Source organism: Cryptomeria japonica, chromosome 1 (genome assembly GCF_030272615.1).
Source record: "Cryptomeria japonica chromosome 1, Sugi_1.0, whole genome shotgun sequence".
In the NCBI taxonomy this organism is placed as follows: Eukaryota; Viridiplantae; Streptophyta; class Pinopsida; order Cupressales; family Cupressaceae; genus Cryptomeria; species Cryptomeria japonica.
This window is the reverse complement of record NC_081405.1, coordinates 289,288,163-289,310,635: the sequence shown is the minus strand read 5'-3', so window position 1 is coordinate 289,310,635 and position 22,473 is coordinate 289,288,163. Positions and strand designations below refer to the sequence as shown.

At 35.0% G+C, this 22,473-nt stretch overlaps 1 protein-coding gene across 2 annotated transcripts in view; it reads right to left on the bottom strand.

Annotated features, from left to right (window-relative positions):
* The window catches only part of LOC131048839 (protein LUTEIN DEFICIENT 5, chloroplastic), a 62,584-nt gene that overhangs the window by 31,075 nt on the left and 9,036 nt on the right, over nucleotides 1-22,473 (bottom strand). For both annotated transcript variants that reach the window (XM_057982915.2, XM_057982914.2), the window contains exons 3-13: nucleotides 13,021-13,249; nucleotides 10,480-10,551; nucleotides 10,272-10,382; nucleotides 9,874-10,065; nucleotides 9,611-9,772; nucleotides 9,289-9,384; nucleotides 9,064-9,165; nucleotides 3,681-3,713; nucleotides 3,403-3,483; nucleotides 3,198-3,280; nucleotides 2,533-2,664 (exon numbers count right to left, since the gene is read on the bottom strand). In XM_057982915.2, coding sequence (XP_057838898.1) covers nucleotides 2,533-2,664; nucleotides 3,198-3,280; nucleotides 3,403-3,483; nucleotides 3,681-3,713; nucleotides 9,064-9,165; nucleotides 9,289-9,384; nucleotides 9,611-9,772; nucleotides 9,874-10,065; nucleotides 10,272-10,382; nucleotides 10,480-10,551; nucleotides 13,021-13,249 — 1,293 coding nt within the window. The remainder of the gene's footprint in view (nucleotides 1-2,532; nucleotides 2,665-3,197; nucleotides 3,281-3,402; nucleotides 3,484-3,680; nucleotides 3,714-9,063; nucleotides 9,166-9,288; nucleotides 9,385-9,610; nucleotides 9,773-9,873; nucleotides 10,066-10,271; nucleotides 10,383-10,479; nucleotides 10,552-13,020; nucleotides 13,250-22,473) is intronic.

The window sequence follows — 22,473 nt, the reverse complement described above, 5'->3', positions numbered from 1 at the left end:
CCAACAATATTCAGCAAACCTCTACTTGTTTGCTCTAAATTTAACCCTATTGTTCTCAAGTTGTCACTTTCCTAACACCAAGAATGCAATGAGATGGATTTGTATTTCTCCAACAAATTTTCCAAGGCAATCATTGTTCCTGTAGTCCTATAGTGGTCAATTAAGATTGTGCCAATCTTTTAGATGATGGAGCACATTTTGTCTTCCTCTTGATATTGGAGCTGGTTTTACTTTCAAATTCCACCAACCAAATTTGACCATTTGTGAACATTAAAATAATTTCATTATTTGTTTTTTCCTTGTTCATAGCGATATCAACAAAAGTTAGTCTTCACCCCATGATTGTAAGGTCATAAAAGGGGGCTTGGTGGGCAATTACCAAGATGCCATTTCCTGACACCCAAGTCTCTGTTCATTATCAACAATGCATTGAACTATAAGATTATTGACTTCACAGAATTTTTTCAAAAAAGAGCCTCCTTATTTGAAAAGGAGAACTCAATGGTCATTACTAAAAATTGGGAATTATTGTCACTTTGATTCTTGAATGCAATTGACAGATGTCCTCTTTTTTATGCCTCATCTATAAGTGTCTAAACTTCAGCTCGCTTTTCTATGAGGCATTTTTCTAAAGAATGTTCATTTTATTTGATAATTATGATATATGAATGATGCCATTTTTCTTGTCTTAGTTCTGCAATGAGACTTGAGAGGAAAAATAGAATTCTGAAAGGCAGGCAAACGAGAAATCGGTGCAGAAAAGGAAGAAAATAGCACAACTATTAAATAATGCTTACCTTTGGGGACTCTGAGAAATGCTTGCTTTACTCTTTTTCTAATTTGGCATTTATCACAAAGCAAAAAGAAATGCTTGTTCCAATGAAGTAACAGTGACAAAAATCATCTTCCATTGAATTTATAAGAAGAGCTCCCCTAGGAATTTCAGCATCAAAACCTCGACAGCAATTTTTAATTTCAATCTTGATAGATGTTTCTGTTGAATTGTTGAATTTATTTACTGTTACACTGAGAAACTGTTTAGTGAAGTCCTTAAAATCAACAAGGGAAGAGAACCCCTTGAGGGTCAAGATACTCAACCAATCCCATCACCAGGATTGATATACTTGATTTTGAGGTTCAATATGGTATACCAAGGCATACCAACTGATCAGTGTTTGATCTTTTATCTATTCTTCACCAATGATCCTTGAGTTGGTCCATCAACTCAGATTAATGTCTAATGCATACATATTTCCTTTCTTCTACATGTTTTAATGATGGAGAACCCAATCCCGCTTGCATCCACTAAACCTTATCACATTTTTTGCAGATTCATAGCTTGACAATTAGTACTCTAAGTTAGTACAGAACAATAAATGTCAGGAAACACTACAAACTTTTGTGCAACCTAGTCCTTTCAAATAAACTTCACAAGGAAATCAGCTTTTTTCTGGCATTCCCAGAGAACCAATTGACAATCTTGAATACTCCAAGAATAAATTTAGCAAATCAACATTGGACATTGGACATCATTTAGGCTTCCATGTTATCAGTATGAATCAAGCATTCTCAAATAATTTCAGCACTTACATCTAAAATGTTTTGTCTTCAAATATTATTGAAATACGTGATTATTAAGTATACACTTTTTCGGTTATGCCTAGTAGTGTTGATCTTTAAAACAGGACAAAAAAAAATAGCAAATGGGTCTGGTAGGCAGCAATTATAGAAACTCGTAAATGTACCTTACACACCCATAATCTATGCACAAACATATATCATTTATAAAGTGACATATTTCTGTTTTGTTCTTAAAAATGTTAGCAGTTTTTGTATTGTTAATGCAATTTATAGATGAGAAAATATTGTCATTAAGTTATTGCTGAAGCTAGAGCTTCAGATTTCAATACTCATGATTCTATGCATGTCATGATAAGCAAATAAAACAGGCAAATATATCAGAATATTTGGGGGATTAAAGTTTCACAGTATACATCTTTTGATGAGGGCTGAAGCAAAAGTTTGGAAATAAGATTCATGATCATACACTATTGTAAACAGCCTTTACTCTGAAGGGAAAACAGATGTTAGACTAGGTGTATTTAACATTCACAGCAACACCCATATCTAAGGTGAGTCTCCTACAGTCCTACCTAACCAGTTAAAAGCCATTAGTTTAATTTAAGACATTGAAACCTATAACTTGCGGCCCTTTCAACCCCACCAACTGAACAAAAGGAAGATGCTTAACCAAGAAACCCTTAAATACTAAATAGTTTCAGATACCTAAACTTAATTAAGAAACTATGATTACAATACCACTCAACTCAATGAAAAATCGAGCAAAATGACAAGTGCTTTAAGAAAACTTAAAGCTCTTTAACAAATACATAGGTAAACACGCATTCCAATATGTAAGTTAACAAACTGATTCATATCCAGTCAACAGATCCATGTTGAAACATAAAAATGAAGTCCTGTCAATTTAGGATTAGCTTTTAGACCTATTATGGCAGGTAAAAGAAAGAGCACCTGAATTTTTCTGTATTTTCATTTGGATTTGGTCCATCAATAGGCCATCTCTCTGGCTTAAATTTATCTGCATCCACCCAATATAGAGGCGAGCGATGGAGATTCCACACTGAAATAAAAATATCCTCATCCCTGTAATACAAGTAGTTGGTTTTCAAGTTTCAACAACCATATGAAAATAAATAACTTGACATATTCATCATCATCCAGTAAAAAGTAAAACCGATGAAACCATTAATGGGACTGTATGTGATTAACTAAAAAGATATGAAAAACAAAGGAATGGTTGGCACAACTTAAACAGGAATTGTTTTGAGCTTAAAACAAAGAAAATTAATAAATTTATAGATCCGAATGCATATGAATTTCTGGCAAAGAATGCAGTTATTGATGATGATGGAGAGACTCCTACCAAATTAATCAGTTAAAAATAAATGTATATTTCTAGGTCCTAGCCTTGTCAGTGTCAGCACATGTATTTGGGGTACAGATCCCCAGTTGCATATCTTCACTTTATCCATATATTTAAAAATGTACGCCCATGCAAGTTTGAAACCTAAATTGAAGCATTGTAAAAGATGAAAATGTTTTTCAAGTATTTATAGAATATAAGGCCTGCTAAAATTTAGAACCAGTTTAAGTTGGTCAGTTCAATTAGAACTCACTTCTTTATAGGGTATCGACCAAGCACATCATTCCCAAGAGACCTGCGAATCAACACTGGTGGTTGTGGGTAAAGCCGTAGTGCCTGCAGAAGAAAATAATGAGATCAATATTATCAAATCCAATATATGTCTTATATGATATTCTATTCAAAAACATATTTTACAAATATACACATGTAAAAAAACAAAAAGGCCAGAATTGCACCTCATTGATAACACGGGTTGTGTATTTGAGATTCTTCATGTCATCAATAGTGGGTAGGCGATCTCCAAGAACAGAGTCAACCTGTCAACATTTAAAATACTTCAGCTAAAGATTCCGCAATCTAAAAAGTACAAAATAATAGTAACGAATGGAAGGAAACTCAACTTAATACATGCAATGGTAAAGACAGAATGGGAGGGAAACTTCTCCTAATGTAAGAGTAAAGATCAGATCTCATTAACAGAAAACATGCATATAGGCATTGTTAATAACCAAACCTCCCTTTGAAGCTTCAATGTAACTTCAGGATTCTGCATAAAACAAACCCAACAATGAAAAACAGCTTATTTCCAAGTGATAGAGTTAAAGAAAATATATAAGCAAACTCTTCACCTCCCTCCTAAAAGAAAGTGTCCAAAATTTCCTAATGCAATTACTCGGATATCCCTTGTGAAAAGTAGAATGCATAAATGAAAACAAAAAATATCGAACATAAAATAACTAGATTCACAGATGAGTCAACTGGTATTACAAATTCCTTTCTAACAGAGAGAATGCATACTAAAATAAGCCAAATAAACTAAGAATCCAAATTTATTCATACAATAGCTCATTATAAAAAAGCAATACCATCCCCTAACATTCTAAAATTTTCTTCATCTTTGTCAGATCTCTATAATCATTTTCAGTTCAATATCTTATCATGCACCACATAACATTTTGCAAAGTAAATTATGAACACTACATCAAGACTTTCCTGGCATCTCACCTTCACAACTATTAATCTCTTGTGGTTAATAAACTTGATAGTAGCAACTGTTGGTATGTGAAATCAGTTTTCCTTATCCAGCATTGATTAAGCAGTTGACAACAAGTACCATGATAGTGAGTCGTATGTGCCAAGCAAGGCCAAAGGCCCAACAGTTCAGGCCAAAAGCCTGAAAGCCAGGTGAATTGTAAGGGGGCTGGGTGTAGGACATGTGTACAACATGCATTTGCAGAACTCACTTTCTATTTTTGGAAAGTATTGTTCGAAGCGTATTCGACGACTTAGATGTTTATGGTTCAGTTAGTCGTGTTTTTTGAGATAAATTGCAGATTATTGTAACAGCAAATTGATTCCTGAGACAATAAAAAAATTGAGACCTTTGCCGGTGGTTTTTTCCTTGTACATTACCAGGTTTCCACATAAATATGTGTGTTCTTCGTTTATTGCTTTTCATCTGTATATTTCTGTACTGTCAATTTTTTCAACAGCAACACCATAATGAAGTAAGGTTGATGCTAAAAAACAGTTCTACAAAAATTCTAAAATCATGTTAAACGTAGAATTTTAGAGTTGAATAAAGGAATGTGAACTCAAGAGCTTTCAATGAACTTTACATGAAAAAAAAGCACACTTTCACAGAAACGAGATGCAATGGTACTCAAAAATTGCAAGACAGTTTTTCTTCACATAAAGCAACCATAAGTTCAAGGAAGCACTGGAAATGAACTAACCTTCAGGCATTAACTTAAGTCATTGCAATTAAAAGAAATACAAATAAAAATCCAAGAACAACACCCAACACCAAATTAGAATGCAGAAACTCTCAACACCTAAAATTACATGAAGAAAAGAAGTACAAACATGAATATTGGTAGTTCTAGGATGTAGAAAACATTTGCAAGTGTTCTGCTCAAAAAACTATGATCTAATTGTATATATGAGATTGTACTTGCATCAAAACCGAACATCCAAATGTCAATACAACACTGAACATCAAAATGCAGACTCAACATTATGACAATTACATTCACATTTATGTAATGAGAATAGACCAATACAGCATAACCCTAGGCTACAACATTATTCACAATCAAGATCATGTTCTCCGACCCTGAAAAGGTAGAAATGTCATTTTCTATGGCAAAAACTTAATTATTGTTATGAGGTATTCATTTAAATAATCTCCAAAAATAAACCAAAACTCAAATTGAAAGTTCAAATCGTTGATCTATCAATGTAGCAATCTACTTACTAATTGCCAGCTTAATACCATATGAACCATCTAATAGAATTGGGGCCAAAATAGTAAACCAACATACAGTGTAAGTTACTCAAAAATGAAAGAAAGTTCGACATCTTCTATGGAACAGATACACGCAACCATCTTAAGTCTCCTCCTTGTGCGCTAGTTCTTTTGGCTCAGACGAACAACATTATGAGAATGTATATTGTATAGGAGATGACCATTCCGTAACTCAATCATATGACACATTAAATGCTCCTGACTAAACTATAATATTCTCCTAGAGAGATCATAGACATGAGTGGTACGAAATTAGAATTAAGGGCACATATATACATAAGATTGCAAAAGTAAAACTGATAGCAGTCACTGCAAATTATTATTGAAGCACTTTGGAGTTACTGATACCCCCAACATGATCGTGAGGATGATGAGAAATTCATCAAATCCTTTCTTAAAAGTTAAAACAACTAAGATTTGAAAGGACGTAAAAGGAACAACTATCCTTTGAAATGTTGAAGAAAATGTTAACCGAAACTACCACAATTAACATTAACGAACCCATAGTAGAAATATATTTACTAATGACAAGACAGTAGATAACAAAAGAAGTAGGATAACATTGAACATAGAAATCTTATTTTGATCAGGAGCTCTTGGCAGTAGTGCATACAATCAAAAAATGAAAACTTTGCCCCAAAATAATGATTTCAAAACATACAAAGCCATTTGCAGCCATTGAATTAAATTTTCCTTTTCCCAAAACAAAAATTTAACCAATAGAGGTGGTCACTAGTATTCAACATATACAAGCCAAACCTTGCCAACAAAAAAGAAAAGAAAATGTTGGAGTTGGTCTTTATTTCAATTTTATTCAAATCCAATAGTGATTCCATAAGGATTTGGAAAGGTTTAAGTTCGTCAAGATGAGGCTTTCCAAAAATGACCAGCAGCATAAAACACATGATTTCGTCTATAGGATGAAACCAGTGCTTTATGACAAGAGGCAGAAACTGCCGTGGCAAATTCAAAACCGCCTCATGATGACAACCAGCAGTTTAGTCATAAAAGGAGAAATGCAGACTTTAAAATGAACAGTTCAACTCTTCCACTTCCAATTCCACTCGTGGATCCTTCTACTGCATAAGGGCATGTAACAGTATCTGTTTAAAGGTGTGAGAAGGCTGGATTGCATCATTGGAGGCTTGTATGAGTGTTATAGTGATCAAAATTAAAAAAAGTTCAGAATTGTAGTCATCCAAAGCTTGACAGTGAACATAGAAGCAATTTCCAGTTGTATCTACTCTGTACTTGTTCTTGCCTTTGGTGATCAATGAAATATTGAGGTAGGCATGCAATTGCCGTTACCAAGCTAATTTTTCCTCTTTGGAGGTTTTCCAGGATAAAAATCTGAATGGTTTGTGGTGAATTTTCTTTCATTCTCAACTTTTGAGTCTGTTTTTTAGCAACATTCATTTCTCAAAGAACTGCCATTTGTGCAAGCAAGTAGAATAGTAGCTTATTTGTGTTATGATAATTTCTACTTTTCAAATTTTGAGAAATTACAGATCAAATAGTCAACAAAATCTTTAAGAATGAAATAGGGGAAAAGTAACCAAATTATCAAGAATATAGAATACCATCAAGTCCTTGAAAAGTACACAGTGAGACTACAAGAAGATACCATTGATTATAGCCTATGCTCCCCCAAGTTTCCAGGACAGGGACAGCAAGGAATGGCAGAATATGTTTCCGTATGGGGATTTTTTTGGCCATTTTATAGGGGACAGCAGGGGACAGCTATTAAAAATATAAGGAGATTTCAAATATTTATATGATAATATTGATAAAACATTCATTGTAGACATTAGAGAACCTTTGTAGCATGGGTAATTGAATAGGAATATGATGTTCTTTATATATACATATGACCATGAGTTAATAAAGACATGCCTAACTCATGTATATGAGCAAGGGATTTATTATTAATTTTTTTCTGAAGCCTTCAAGATTGCATGTTTTGTGGTCAAACTCATTAACAAAGAGGAATGGTTGAGTAAAAAGATAACTAGTTACGTTTCGGTCTGACCTTAGATGGGATTGTTCTATAAGTTGTTTGTGCAAATACATTTTTGAATTATGAAAATGGCATTTCCTGGCAACTATGACTAAACTCATACTCAGCAGTATAATGATTGTAACATGCCAACTTTGTCTACGGCAATCCTCGTATACCAAACAAGTTGTCCAATGTATGAAACAAGATAATCCTTGATTGTAGCTTTGATTGTAAAGATGTAGAAATTTGCAATAGGGGATATGCATTTTGTAGATGTTGTGATCATGATTCATCATTGGTCTATTACTTACTTAGACTTATAGTTTGATGGGGAGTTGGGGGCAACATCCCCAATGACGTCAAGGGGTAATGCCCCTCAAGGAATATGGGGCCAGCACCTCTAGCAGATTCCTTGTTGCTATAGGATGGGGTCAAGGGGTGGAGCTCCCACCACCAAGCCCAAATTACACCTTCAAAACCACATAAACCTTCATGGCAAACAACATTTTCATTATTTTTTGTAAATCCTATATGGGCATGTCACAAACCAAACAAGCATTGAATGGTTGTAAGTTTTTAATTTAAAAGTAACTAAAATGCCCTTGGGTGTGTTAGGGGACGATTGACCGTCCCTAAGACAAAATAGAGGACATTTGGACATCCCCTAGCCGCCCTAGGGACAGCTTGTCGTCCCCTAAGGTAGCTCGTATGATTGATTGTTTGATTTGGTGAAGCCTATAAGCTATACATGTGATTTCTGTTTTATTATATGGTGTTTTATGCCAGATGGTGAAGACGGTTTGGTTGGAGCCGCAGATTAGGGAAGCCATCACAATAATGAAATTCAAGGGACAACCATCTCCAGACATGATCTAGATACAATCTTAAACTGTCTTTGACCTAATGAGTTTTCATTATTAATGTCCTGAAGTTAGTGGACAAGTACTAACATAAATGATATATAAAACATTGTTGTCTTATTAAAGATTTTAGTTTTCCAAAGTCAAACATAACATCATGTATCTGAATACCACACTCTAATGTTTTAATTCCAATGTGAGTCTCCTTCACGACCCCTTTTTAGGAAAATTACAAGATCAATAATATCATTGTGCTAGTATCCAAGTAGGATGATCTATAACACTCACTAACCAAGCCTCTTTGTTTCCTCCCTATAATCTCACAAGGGAAACTCACAAAGGAAACACCATAACACTAAGATGGATTCCTGAAATCTTTCTAGTGTATTAAGGATCATTTTCACATGCACATATGGGATGAACTGACATTGCAATTAAAATCATCTGTTGCTACTTATGTCAAATCCAGTTCAATCCGTTTGTTATTGAAAGCCAAGTCTAAAACCAGAACCTAATTTTTCAATTAGGAATCTCATAGCAGGAAAGATCGAATTCTCCCTTTTCCAATACACCAACAAAGAAAGCATTATTGTGTGCTTTCAGGCACCAAAAATTTTAGGTAGAAAAAAGATTCAGGGAAACATTGGGAACAAGATTATGTTCAATAAAGAGAATACAGAAGCTGAACTTAATGTAACAGATATCATAATTGCATAGCATAGAATAATACCTGCGCAAGAAGGTAAAATGCCCATGTTAATACTGCTGCAGTTGTTTCATGACCAGCTATTAGCATTGTCATTAGGTCATCCCGAAGTTGCTTGCTTGAAACCTGTAGAATATCATAGCAAACTATTATGATGATAAGGGAAACTAATATCTTTTTCTAATATTCAGGTTAGAGGGAGCAGTGAGATTGGAAAAAGACTAAAGTTTGTAAATTATAATACTATACATCATCTCCAGATGCCAAAAGAAAATGGAGGATGCTAGGATCTCGTTCATTCACATATTCTTCATGAAATTGTACATCTTCATCTTCAACCATTCTCTGCATAATATGAATCATAACATGTTTCTTGTTTTAGAAACATTTTCAGAGGTACTATCTATCTAGTTGCACATGCGAAATGAAAGCAAGATCTAAAGCTCCCACAGTTAAAAATGTCATGCATAAAGCGAATTTCTGCTTTGTATAGTCAATATCTAAGTAGAATGAGACAAGGCTTTTTTTAAATATGCAACATTATATATATGGGACACAAGAGAAGCAATACCTTGCATATGGCTATGAGATCGTCTAGTATTTCATTTATTAATTTAAGAGAAGCTGAGACCTTCCTTTGCCTTGGAAAAAGATCTTTCACTATTGGAATGTTCCAGTATGGAATAAGGGCAGTACTGCGAGCTTCAGCTTCTCGCAAAACATCATAGACAGCCTGTGAAAAAATCATTCCATTTTAAGTTAGTCATGACCTTCAAGAATAAGTGATAAAGTCTACCTGAAAACAAGAGGACTAGCAATTTATTTGAAATGTACCTCAACAATGCCTGTATCATTTGATAACGAATCAAATTCATAGTTGAATACTGCTTTCCCAATGACATCCAATGTCAATCGAGAAAACAAAGACTCCATTTCCACATCCTCACCATCATTAGATGCAGCATCCAGTTTCTTGCAAAGGTTTTCTGCGGCTCGTCCAAAAAGCTCTAGCATTGCCTCAACATACTATTAAAAAACAAATAAGTCATGATTTGGTAATGCAAGAAACATCTACACCTACTACATATCCCAATCTTAAGCTACCAATCTAGAAAAAACACAAGCAGCAAGATGAACAAAAACAAGAGTAGCAAGATAAACAAAGAAAAAAAGTTCTCAGTGAATTTTTTTAATAGATACAACAATTTTATTGATCATGCAGGATATCTAACCTTCCGATGCAAGGCTGGCACAATAGCCCTTCTTCGAACACGCCATACCTCCCCATCAGCTGGGATTAAACCCTTGCCCATAACAAATTCTAAAATTTCTGCCAGGATACCCTGCAATTCCAAAGACCAATTCATTGACTCCAAATCCAACAAAGAGTAAGTGGCACAAACATATGTTTAGTCTGAGATGGACAATATATATAGTTACCTTGGAATAAGACTTTGAATTATCCTTCAGAATATGTTTTGCCACCATTGGATCTGATACAATCACAAACGACTACAAAAATGACTAGAGGTCAGACCAAAGTGCACATGTGAAGCTCCACTATAAAAGATAATATGTGCATTAAACCATAAATGAAAGTATGTATAACCATTAACTATTATGAAGCCCTAATTTGTTGAATACCTTATAGTTTACAACAGACTCTAAAATAAGCAAACACAACAAAATACTATCCATGGTAGATCATATTGAACAAATTTCATGATTACCATAATATTAGTTTAAAATATCAACTAATACTTGGAAGATATCCCTGTATTGAACAATGAGTTATGTAGAAAAAAGGTTTGATTTGATGGCAAGATATGTCTGAGAATGATAGAGATGACTGGTATACCTGAAGAAATATTTCTAGGATGCTATCCCTATTCATAGAAAATGCAAGAGAGAGGCTTAGTTGCATATAAAAAATTTAATGATCCAGATGACAATGAAATTCAAAGCATTCAAGCATAGAAATAAACCAGTTTGGATAAATCAGATGTAGCTGGATAGTAAAGTGATCACCTCATTAGGATATTTATGCATGCATAAATGGATCAAACTTGAGGGGGAAAGTTGGAAACATTGAGACGCAGAAACTTGATAGCTTTGCATTAATTTGAATTAGCATATGCTCTTTCAAACTCAGGGTCTTCAACTAGTTGGTTCTTTATGAGAACCTGACCAGAAAAAATGGACTAGCAAAAATATGCCTGATTAATAGACTTTGTGCACAATGTGTAAAAGGAGGGTACCAAACACATCTTTGAGGACTGCTACTTTCCAAGGCTATACTGTGGTAGAGTCATAACATGTTCCAAAATGTTGTTAATAGGCATATCAAGCATTCACCAAGGGTAGCCTTATTTAGATATCCTTGGTTCTGTAAGTCATTCTCAGATAGCTGGCATGTAGGATAACCTTTGTTGGTTAAGTGAGGCTTCTAGATGCCTGCTTTTTGAGGATGAATTAGAGACCTGGTATGTAATGTCCCTTTCCTGAAATAAGATTTAATAATACATAATAATAATAAAATTAAAATATAAAATACAATAAGATTACAAATTAATAAATTTTAATGAAAGGTCAAGAGGCATGACATGAAGAGTTGTGACTCCCTCAAACATAAGATATAAAAGGGAGAAGAATTCATTTGAAAGAGGGGAGAGGAAGGAAGAGAGAATGGAGGATATGAATAAAAGAAGGATAAACGGAAGAAGAAGAAATGAGGAGGAAATGAAGGGTTGCACACTTTCAAAGGGCGCTAATAGTGAAAGGTTGTGTCTCATTCAAAGGACATAAACTATGAAGGGTTGTACAATATCAAAGAGGGGAATTGTGAAAGGTTGTGTCTTTTGCCAAAGGGCATACATGATGAAGAGGTGTGACCTCTCCCTCATATTGGGAGATATAAAAGGGAAGAGAGATCAAATAGAATGAGGGAAAAGAAGTGGAATTGGAGGAAATCTAGGGCAGATTCCGAGCATAAATATATGGAGGGATCTTGAATGAGATTTGAGAAGGAAAGAAGAAAATAAGATATGCAGATCTAGAAGAGGAAGATATGCAGACCTTAAATGGGATATATGCAGATTTGAAAAGCAGTAAAGACAGATTTGAGAAGTGAGAGATAGGTGAATATTAAATTAGAAGTAAAAAGGCAACAGTTTTGCCAAACAGATGTATCTTTTCATAACCAAAAGATGTGACCCTTGGTCTCCATGAAGGGTATAAAGTGAAGGAGACATCATTTGAAGAAGGCATCAAACCAAGAAGAAGATCGATTGATCCATTCAAGGGAGCATCGAACTTTATAACCAATTTCAGAATTCATAAAGAGAGGAAGCGAGCAGTTTTGATAATAACAAGGACAAGATTTAGGGCAATCCCAATAGGGGACATTAAAATAATAATGCATTTCCTCTCATTTCTTCTTCTTCCATTTATCCTTCTTGTATTCCTATCCTCCATTCTCTCCTCTTTCCTCTCCCCTCTTTCAAATGAATTCTTCTCCCTTTTATATCTTATGTTTGAGGGAGTCACAACTCTTCATGTCATGCCTCTTGACCTTTCATTAAAATTAATTAACTTGTAATTATATTATATTATATTTTATTATTATTATTTTATATTTAATTTTATTATTATTATGTATTATTAAATCTTATTTCAGGAAAGGGACATTACATGGTATGTGCAAAGTTGTATCTTCATAAGCTGACCTGGAGCTCAATCAGATGCGTTCGTTTTACTTGTTTGGATTGGAAGGAAAAGTAAAAATCTGTAAAGCACCTGGATACAGATTAATAAACATGTACCATGTGCAGTAGTTGGTGTTGCATATGAGGGGCACACAAACACAAAGAACAGAATGATATGTAAATCTCACTCTAATGTCCAAAACATTTATAAACAGTTATGTACCATTCTATTGTGTCAAAATGACTATGGTCTATATGCTTTCAATGGTAAATTTACCTTGGGACCAAACTTTAGCCTGAAAACTCCACCATAAGCAAGAAAGAGGTTATATAACGGAACAAAGAATGGCTCTCCAACCACTGCTCTAATATCGCCATATGCCTCTGGCATTTGATAAGATTTTTCAATCCTCCATTTCCTCTCTGCAACAGCAATGGATTTTGCAAATGCCCGGCCAGTACCACCAAATTTAACCAAAAAACTCCGGAATTTCCTTAGATTCAACCTATAAATATCAAACAAAATACTATCAAATCCAAGTATGTTGCAATAAAAACAAATAATATCTCATATTTTAGTTAGTTAGCTTACTGAGCTATCATTTCTTCTGTGAAAAGTTCATAGATAGAAAGAAAGAAAGAATATCAATGTCTACAGACAACCAAAAGAAGTTTAATGGGCTTGAAAAGTACTTTTAGTTTTTGATAAAGAAATATTAAGGTAAAAGGACATCAAATTATGAAAATAGTAAATAGCCACCAAGCATTAAAGAGAAGTAAACATAACAAAAGAGTGAACCTAAAAAAGTTAAAGCTGAATCAAATTAGCTATGTACAAATAGTCATGTAGGGGAAGGACCCACGAAGGAATAAATGAGCTGACAAGTAAATCATGACAAGGGACCAGTGATGTCATATGCATGTAGCAAGGCTTAGAACAGAATAACCAACTAATCATTGCCTATTGCGGCAAAAAAACAACCAATGAAAGATTTACTAGAGTTTATAGGGGAATGCCCTGCACTAGGAGAGGCAGGATGGACAGTCATAGGAGAAACTCAGATACTCCCTTTAGAAACCCCTCTTAATATTGGCAACCGATCAACCTTGGGAGGTAGCGAAAAACGAGTACTTTGCATCTACCCCAATGAACTTGATTGCAAACAAGGAGGAAACTTTGACACAAAATCAAAGCCATAAAACCCAACGTGACAAACATACCCCTTGAGAAACTTAAGTGGTACTGTTTGCAATTCTGTCCCATGACATGCCAAAGAATGCATCAAAGAGAACCATCAATAAATAGCATCCCTTGACTTTGCACAAGCCATGTGAAAAAGATAAAATGGAAAAATGTTTCAACCCAAAATGATATTGCATGGCATAGTGATGATTTTCAAACCAATACAGACCATTATCAGTAGAAGCAAATTCCTCTTGCACTTAGCAACCACAAGCCACATTCATCATCCTAAATATTGACAGCACCCTCAATGTTGAAAAGTTAGAAACACAGATCAAAATCACAGGACCCTATTTATGAACACAAGCACATTAATCTAGAGAAAATAATAATTACTAAAGTACACATGGAAGATCAAGACAATCTCGATGCCATATTTAGAAAAAATGATGAGCGTCTGCCTGGACATGAACCCTTCCTTAACCAGATCAAACTACTTGTCACCAAGAGAACCCCTTCGTCTTACAAGGTTTCATTTAGGGTCTCCTTGTGGGACTTATTCTTGTGAGATTCTAGAGTTTTTATTTGAGTTCCCTTTTGGATCTCTCATCAAGTCTTTGTGGCTTTGCATTGGCCCAACCCCGAGAAGTCACGCAAAGTGAAACATTGGAGGCCTTACCTAATGGGAAGACATTTCAAATTTAAGAAAGATCATGACAGCCTAAAACAATTTTTGGAACAAAGATTATCTTATGGAGAGCAACAAAAATGGATCGCTAAGATGTCAAGATATGACTTCGAGATTGTATATAAGAAAGGTAAGGAAAATATTGTGGCAAATGCACTATCTAGGAAGGATGAGAACGATGAACCTTTATTGTGTGTTATGTCAATATTACAAGCAGATTGGGTGGCAGAATGTACTGTCCCCTATTAGGAGGCTGTCAATTCCCAAATAGCAACATATATTACTACCTAGTATATTACATTAATTCAGAGTAGATAATTAAAGTTGTCCATAATTCAACTTAATATTGTCATTACTTCGGTCCTAATTACTAATCCCTTCTCATTCTTAATCCCAGAAGAAAGCATTGGCTTGTCTAGGGCGCTATGACACCACCTCCCTAATTCAGCCCAGACGTCAGGAACATTAGTTCTTTTATCCTTGGGGCTCTTTCTTATTAAAATGAATTTACTCTGCCCCTCCCTAACAGCACCCGTCTCCCTTGGGGTATAGAATTAGAATTGATTAAGTACTTAGACTGTGAATATATTTGTCTTTCAATTATTATGAATATGTATGAAATAAGTACGACTGTCATACATATTGCAGTCTATAATATTATTAATATTACTACTAAATTCTGCATAAGAATATTATCAGGCTTCATATATTAAGCACGTCCCCCTGCATACCACCAAGAACAAGGATGTTATGCCTGTAACTTAATAACAGTTCTGATCTGATCTGATCAATGGTGATGTCACTGGATGCTTTGATTCCTTTCCTTTATATATCTCAATGTGAGGGAGAGGTCACACCTCTTCATCATGTATGCCCTTTGGTAAGAGACATGCCCTTTCACCATTAGCACCCTTTGAAAGAGTGTAACTCTTCATTATTCCTGCCCTTTGAAAGGGACACAACCTTTCACAATCAGATCTGCACTTCTTATTTAAATCAGATCTGTACTACTTATTCCCAAATTATCCCATCTCAAATGAGGTTCTCTTCTCCCTTTTATATCTCATGTTTGAGGGAGTCACAACTTTTCATTTTATATCTTTTGACCATTGATTAACGTAATTATATTTTAGTTATCTTTAATTATATTCTTTTATATTTTAATTTTATTTTTATTCTTCTGTATTTTAATTTTATTATTATTATCATTATTTATTATTAAATTCTAATTCAAAGTGGGGACGTTACACAGAAGCAAAAGTAGAGTGGAATATTGATTTTGCTACAAGTAATCTCATTCAATAGTTACAGATTGATCCCAACAGTTCAGATAAGTTCTTTTGGAAGGAAGATGCTTTATGGTTAAAGAGCAATTGTACCTCTGCAAGAATTCCAGTCTCAAACAAAAGATTCTCATAGAGCTTCATGAGTCTCCAATTGATGGTCATTCAGGATTTTTGAAGACATATCATCAAGCCAAGCAAGACTCCTTTTGGAAAGTCCTAAAAGGGGATGTTCAAAATTTTGTGGCTGAATGTTTGGTCTGCCAAAGAAATAAAGGGGAGACAATTAAGATGCCTAATGTACTGCAGCCCTTAGTTATCCTAACCAACGGTGGAAAGAGGTCTATATGGACTATATTACAGGGCTTCCAAGATCTAAAGGTAAGAATGTCATCATGGCAGTGGTGGATCATCTCACTAAATGTGCACATTTTATTGCATTATCACATCATTTTACAGCAAGTATAGTGGCAAAAGCATTTTTGGAGAATATACAAAAGCTACATGGTACAACAAAGGTTATTGTCAGTGACGGTGATCCTATCTTTACTACTAGCTTTTGGACAAATTTATTTTCATGTTTGGATAGTCAATTGGCTCATAGTTCTTCATACCATCCTAAATCAAATGGACAAATAGAGGTTTGTTAATAAGTGTATGGAAGGATATGTACGATGTTTCACTTCAAAGAAGTAGTTTCAATGGGTAGATTGGCTACCACTAGTAGAATAATGGTATAACACTTCTTTTCATAGTTCAACAAAAATGTCTCCATTTATGGCACTATATGGATAGCATCCTCCTTCATCACATCATCTTTGAGGGTGTCATCAAAATTTCAGGTCGTAGAGGACCACACGCTTCATCACCAACAAGTAATTGTAGGACTCAAGGAAAATCTAACCATGGTCCAAAATCGAATGAAGCAACAAGCAAACCAACATCATAGTAAAAGAATCTGGAAGTTGGGGATTAGGTTTTCTTGCGATTGCAGCCTTACAATCAAATGTAACTGAAGAAACAGAAAAAGAACAAGTTGTTCCCAAAATATTACGGCCCATACCAAATCATGCAAAAGATAGGCAATGTCACCTACAAGCTTGAGCTGCCACCGACAACAAAGATACATCCAATCTTTCATGTTTCCTGTTTGAAAAAGGTAATCGGGCATAATATCCCTACTCAAACAATATTACTATAGCTCAATAAAGAAGTAAGAATCATATTGGAACCAAAGTTAATTCGTTAGACACACAAAGAAGCTAAGGACTAGAACACTCACAGAGTATCTCATCGAATGGAAGAATTTACCAGTAGAAGATGCCACATGGGAGGATAAAGAGTTCATTTAGAAGTATCCGTGCTTGATTAGCATCGAGGACGATGCTTCTCTAAAGAGGAGCGGCATGCTATGCCCTTAATCTTAGAGTATACAATGGGGTATGAGTAATTGGCTTGTGGCTATTTTAACTCTTAATTAAGTCATATTATCAATATTATGTTGTTATTTAGTTATTTAGGTCGGCCTAGGTCTCATACGTGGTTATCTAAGTCGGCCTAGATGATATCCTAAGCATAAGTAGGGTATATATAGGAGGTAGTGAGTCGTATTTGTTCATCAAATTGCGAATTGTGTTCTCATTAGAGATATATGGAGGTTTTCCCCCTTGAAGTGGCTTGTTATTGTCAACTACTATTGAGTATTTGCAGCATATTTCATATTATATCCCTCTTTTGTGCAAGTTATTTCATTACATGTGCAAATATAATTAAATATATCGATAACACTAAGGAATACTAATAAAGAAACCCCACTATAATCAAAAGATAAAATAAACACAAACACTATCACAAACAATAAGAACAAGAAAATAAGCCTATCATAGAGTGGACCGAGTCTTTTTATGTAAAGTTCTGGCTCAATTTTGGGTTTTCTATAAATTGGATTGAATGGGTTAGTGTCTGTTTATCTTCACTATTCTTTTCTTAAACGGTTAATGGTTCTCCCTCTCGACTTCTAGGGGGGATCCCTCAAGGTGATTCTTTATGCCCCTTCCCTTTCATTATTTTGGAAAAATGCCTTGGCAGACTAGCAAAGAAAACATGTCAGGATAAAAAGATCACTAGTTTTCAATTGGTTGAAGGAGCTCGTCCTCTCACCCATCTTCAGTTTGTGGATGATTCTACACTCCTAAGTAAAGCTACTTGCTTTGAAGCTCTACAATTGCATAAGCTTCTTCAGATTTTTTTAAGAGCTACCAATCAACTAACTAATCATGTAGATAATATACAATCATTTTCTTTCATGCTCTACTAGATAAGAGGATCAAATTCTCAAAATCTTCCAATTTAGAGGAGGATCTCTTCCACTTCAATATCTAGGGATCCCTCTTGCAGCTAAACGAATCAGCGATTGGCATTGAATTATAAATAAAGTCAAAATGAAATTGCCAAAATGGACTAAATAATAGTTTTCTTCAAAAGGCAAACGACATTGGTTAATGCAATCCTTCAAGCCTTGCCTGTATATGTTTCTGCTATCTTGAATATTCCACATCAAATTTTGAAACGATTGGATTCCCTTTTTCAAAAATTCTTGTGTGTTAAGAAAAAAGAAAGTGGTCCCCAGTTAAATGGGAAACTCTCGGTCAATCTAAGTAGGAAGGTGGCTTAGGTTTTAAATCCTCCACCAATTATAATAAGGCTTTGGCAACTAAACTTTATAGGAGAATGCTTATTGCTCCATCTAAGTTGTGGGTAGATAATATTTGAGCCAAGTATGCGAGGAATAACACTCCTAAGACTATAATTTGGTTGTCTCTTCCCTCCAAGGGCTCGCCTATTCACGCTATTCTAAAAATCAAGGAAGCTCTTCTTAAAAAAAATTGTTTTGGGTCATCCATAATGGTCAAGTGCTAACTTTGGACTGATTCTAGAGATGGTTATCCACCTATCATACTTAGTTCCCAAAGTTAAAGACTACCATGGATGCTTTGCATGAAATAGGATGGACCATAGTTCCTCACTATTGTTCACCCACCATTCACCCCTAGGAGATAGGGCAATGTTTGATTCCTTCTCGAGAATGGTCAATCCATGGGGGGGTAGCGCAGCAATCTTAAATAAATAAAATTCTCTTGGATCATGTTGATGGGTGTTTTATGACCACACCAACACAGAATAAAATACCAAGGTATCTTATCCTCTCCTGAGCAAAATCCCATGTATGCTCAGATTGCAAAAGATCATACAGATGACTCCAAGGTTCTTCTATGTTAGGTCCTGACGTGTGTATAAGCTCAATGGTTGTTATCATTTGCTAGTAACACAAAGGCACTTACGTTTGAATTGTTCTTCACTTCCTCTGCAATGCTAGTTGGAAATTCTCAATCAGATATTGCAATCTTGTGATGCTTCTTCTTTGAATGGACACAACTGAAATTAAAGGGAAAGGGGGTTAGAAGGATCTAAATCTACTCCTAAGGACAACGATATCAATGGATAGTGCTCTAATGGACGAATTTCAAATAAACCAAGTTTTGCTTCACCAAGATCAACTACAACTCCACAAGAACTGGTGCAATCTTCCAAGGGTATGAAAAGAATTTTCATATCATAGTGAACACCATCATAACGAACAATGCACATTCAATGATTGAAGTTAAGCATCCATATAAAAGGCTCAGGCTAACTTTACATTCCAACTTATAATCAATAAGATGCAAAAAGCATGAGCCATGGAAATTCATCAAACACCATTACATTCTCCATTGAAATCAAAGCACTTTATCTAACAATTGAGAAATTGGAAGAACACCATGCAACAAGTTGAAATAAACATGAATCCACCATATCTTCAATGAAATCAAATTTTATTTCTCCAAGTCTTACAACAATGTCTTCTCCTTCTCCTACTCTACTTCTACTCTAAGACAGAGAGCTCTCTACTTCTAATGAGCTACCTCTCTAATGAATTACAAATGAGAAGGCAAGGCCTTTTATAGAGATCCTCCCACAAATGAACAGCCAAGATTGATTTGAAATCAAGGGCCAAGATTACAGCATGCAAACCCTAATTAGGGTTTGACAAAAATAAACCCTTTGTGGCGCCAAGTAGTGGGTCTGGTAATAAATAAGGCATCATGCCCACTTTGCATTAAATGACCCATCATTCCAAGCAAGGCGGCCACTATGCATTAAATGAACCGCCACTCCATCAAGCATTTAATAGATTCTTGCCCAAAATAGCACACCCGCTATCCCTCTCCTTTGTGGCAAATGCATTGAATTTGGTCATGACAGTTTGAAAACACATGATTGGCTAGAGAAGATGATGGGGCGCCACCTCAGCATGTTGGACGCCATGTGGACCTGGTGACTCGTCATGAGGAATATTCCACTTTGCATCATTTTGTGATCAAGGTTCTGACTTTGATTAACTTTTCTAAAATTATCTTTCCTTGATCATTTTTGTTAGAATATTTAATCTTTACTTAGCTTAGGTTTATTTGTATTTAGTTTAGGATATTCCTTTGGAATTCCTACATGTAATTTGTCCTCTAGTACATGTGTGAGGACAAGTCATTTCTTTTATTTTCCTTTATTAAGGAATATTAGATTTCCTCCATAAGAGGATGTGGACACATGGCACACACATTTTATGAATGGTGGCATTCATAGATTTGGGAGTTACTTTGTAACTCCTCTCCTCATCTCTATTTAAGAGATGTCTCCTCTCTCATTTTTTCTTAATGACAATATTGTAAAGAGCTTCTTGCTCTCTCTCTCTCTCTCTCTCATTTTTAGGCATTGCCTCATTCATAATATCACAAGGGGTTTTTCTTTGCTTTTCCCCTTTCAAAAGTTCTTGTGCCTCCTTCTTCACATTTGGGTGATGCTCCAAGGTTTTTGCGTTTCTCTTGGTAACAATTACTTCATCATAAACTTTCTTGGATTAATTTTCCTTTCCTTGCTCTTTTATTTCCTTTCATGGTATCAGAGCAGGTTTCTAATCCTTGTTTTAAGTTGACATTGATGAAGGTTACCATTCAGTGGAGTTCACCTTGTTGGAGGCATTATTGAGAGGAGAAGAAGTTCTTTTCTAATATTTTCTATTGTGCAGGTTTTGGTTTCAGATTTTAATTTTTTTTTTTTTTTCAAACTTGTTAACAAGTTTGCCTGCAGTTTAATCTCCTATTCTAGTTAGTTTTTATTAAAAAAAAAAAGGGCTTTGGAAGGCTTGCCGCCAAAGTTCCTTCTTTCTAGTTTAAATTTAATTATTTTTATAGTTTTGGAAGGCTTGCCGCCAAAACTCCGATGCTAACTTCTTTTCCTACATACTTTAGATTTCATATTCATTTGTTTTGGAAGGCTTGCCGCCAAAACAGTTTCATTATAAAGTTGTTTCTCTGATTCATATTGCAGGTTCTCACATTTTGTTTACTTGCAAGCTTTTTTGATTAAAAACAAGAAATTTCAGCTTCCTTGCAGGATTTTGTTATCAAATTTTCTCAGTTTCTAACCTCATTCTCAGAATACTAACTCTTTTTTTTTAATATCTATTGATCTATTTCAATCTTTGTTTGTGCTTATTTCAGCCTGGTTTACTTTACATAATAAATCTTACATTTTTTGTGTATCTAGAAACCATTTCGTTTTCAGTAGCTCTTGAGTGCGTCTATAAGTCCTGTCTGCAATTCTGGGTAAGCTTGGCTTACATTCTTGTGTGGGTTAAGTTTGCATTCACTGCTGGAATTTGCAGCGTATTGATAATCAACACCAAAAATTGCTTACCCCTGCACAAGTTCTGTTTTTGCATGTATTTATTGTGACAACTCGAATGCTTGTCTGAAAAGTTATTATAAAAAAAAAAAAACAGTCCTTGTTCTATTTGTCAAAGTTTTGTATTCTGAAAGAAACCTTTTTTTAAGTTAGTTACCTTAATACGATACAATTTTTATTTTAGGGGCTCATCGTATGATTCCTTACATTTTTTTTTATGGTATAGTTTGAAGGGGCTCATCGTATTAGCTTATATGGTGCAGAAAAACTTATAACATACTAACGTCAACTCTTACCATAAGACAAACGATACAATATTTACCGCACATTATTTTTTCTGTTCATTTGCATTTTGGTTTACCGCACATTATTTTTTCTGTTCATTGTGCTGTTTCAACGTTCTTCTTGCCCTTCTAATCCCCGGCCTCCTTTGGAACCTTCTTTTCGGCCTTGGCTGCCGTCTTCTTCTCTGTAATAGGCCTCTTCTCTACCTTAAGCGCCATTAATCCTGCAAATTTCAAAATCTGTGTGCGAAAGACTGTAGAAGTTCAACACTGTAGAAGTTCGAACTCGGCCGAGTGGGAAAGAGCTGGTGGGACTCGAACCCAGGCTGCCAAACCCTAAAGCCGTTAAGAGCGCCTCTAGCCTCTGTCAAGCCTGCCCATGCATGTTTGTAACATTGCTTACCTGTAAGTCTTTCCAGAACGTCTGTAGATTCTCTGCATAGTAACGCCATTTAATATATACAAAAATTTTAGAAAGTTTATTAACTTTTAAAAAAAGTTTAAATAGTTA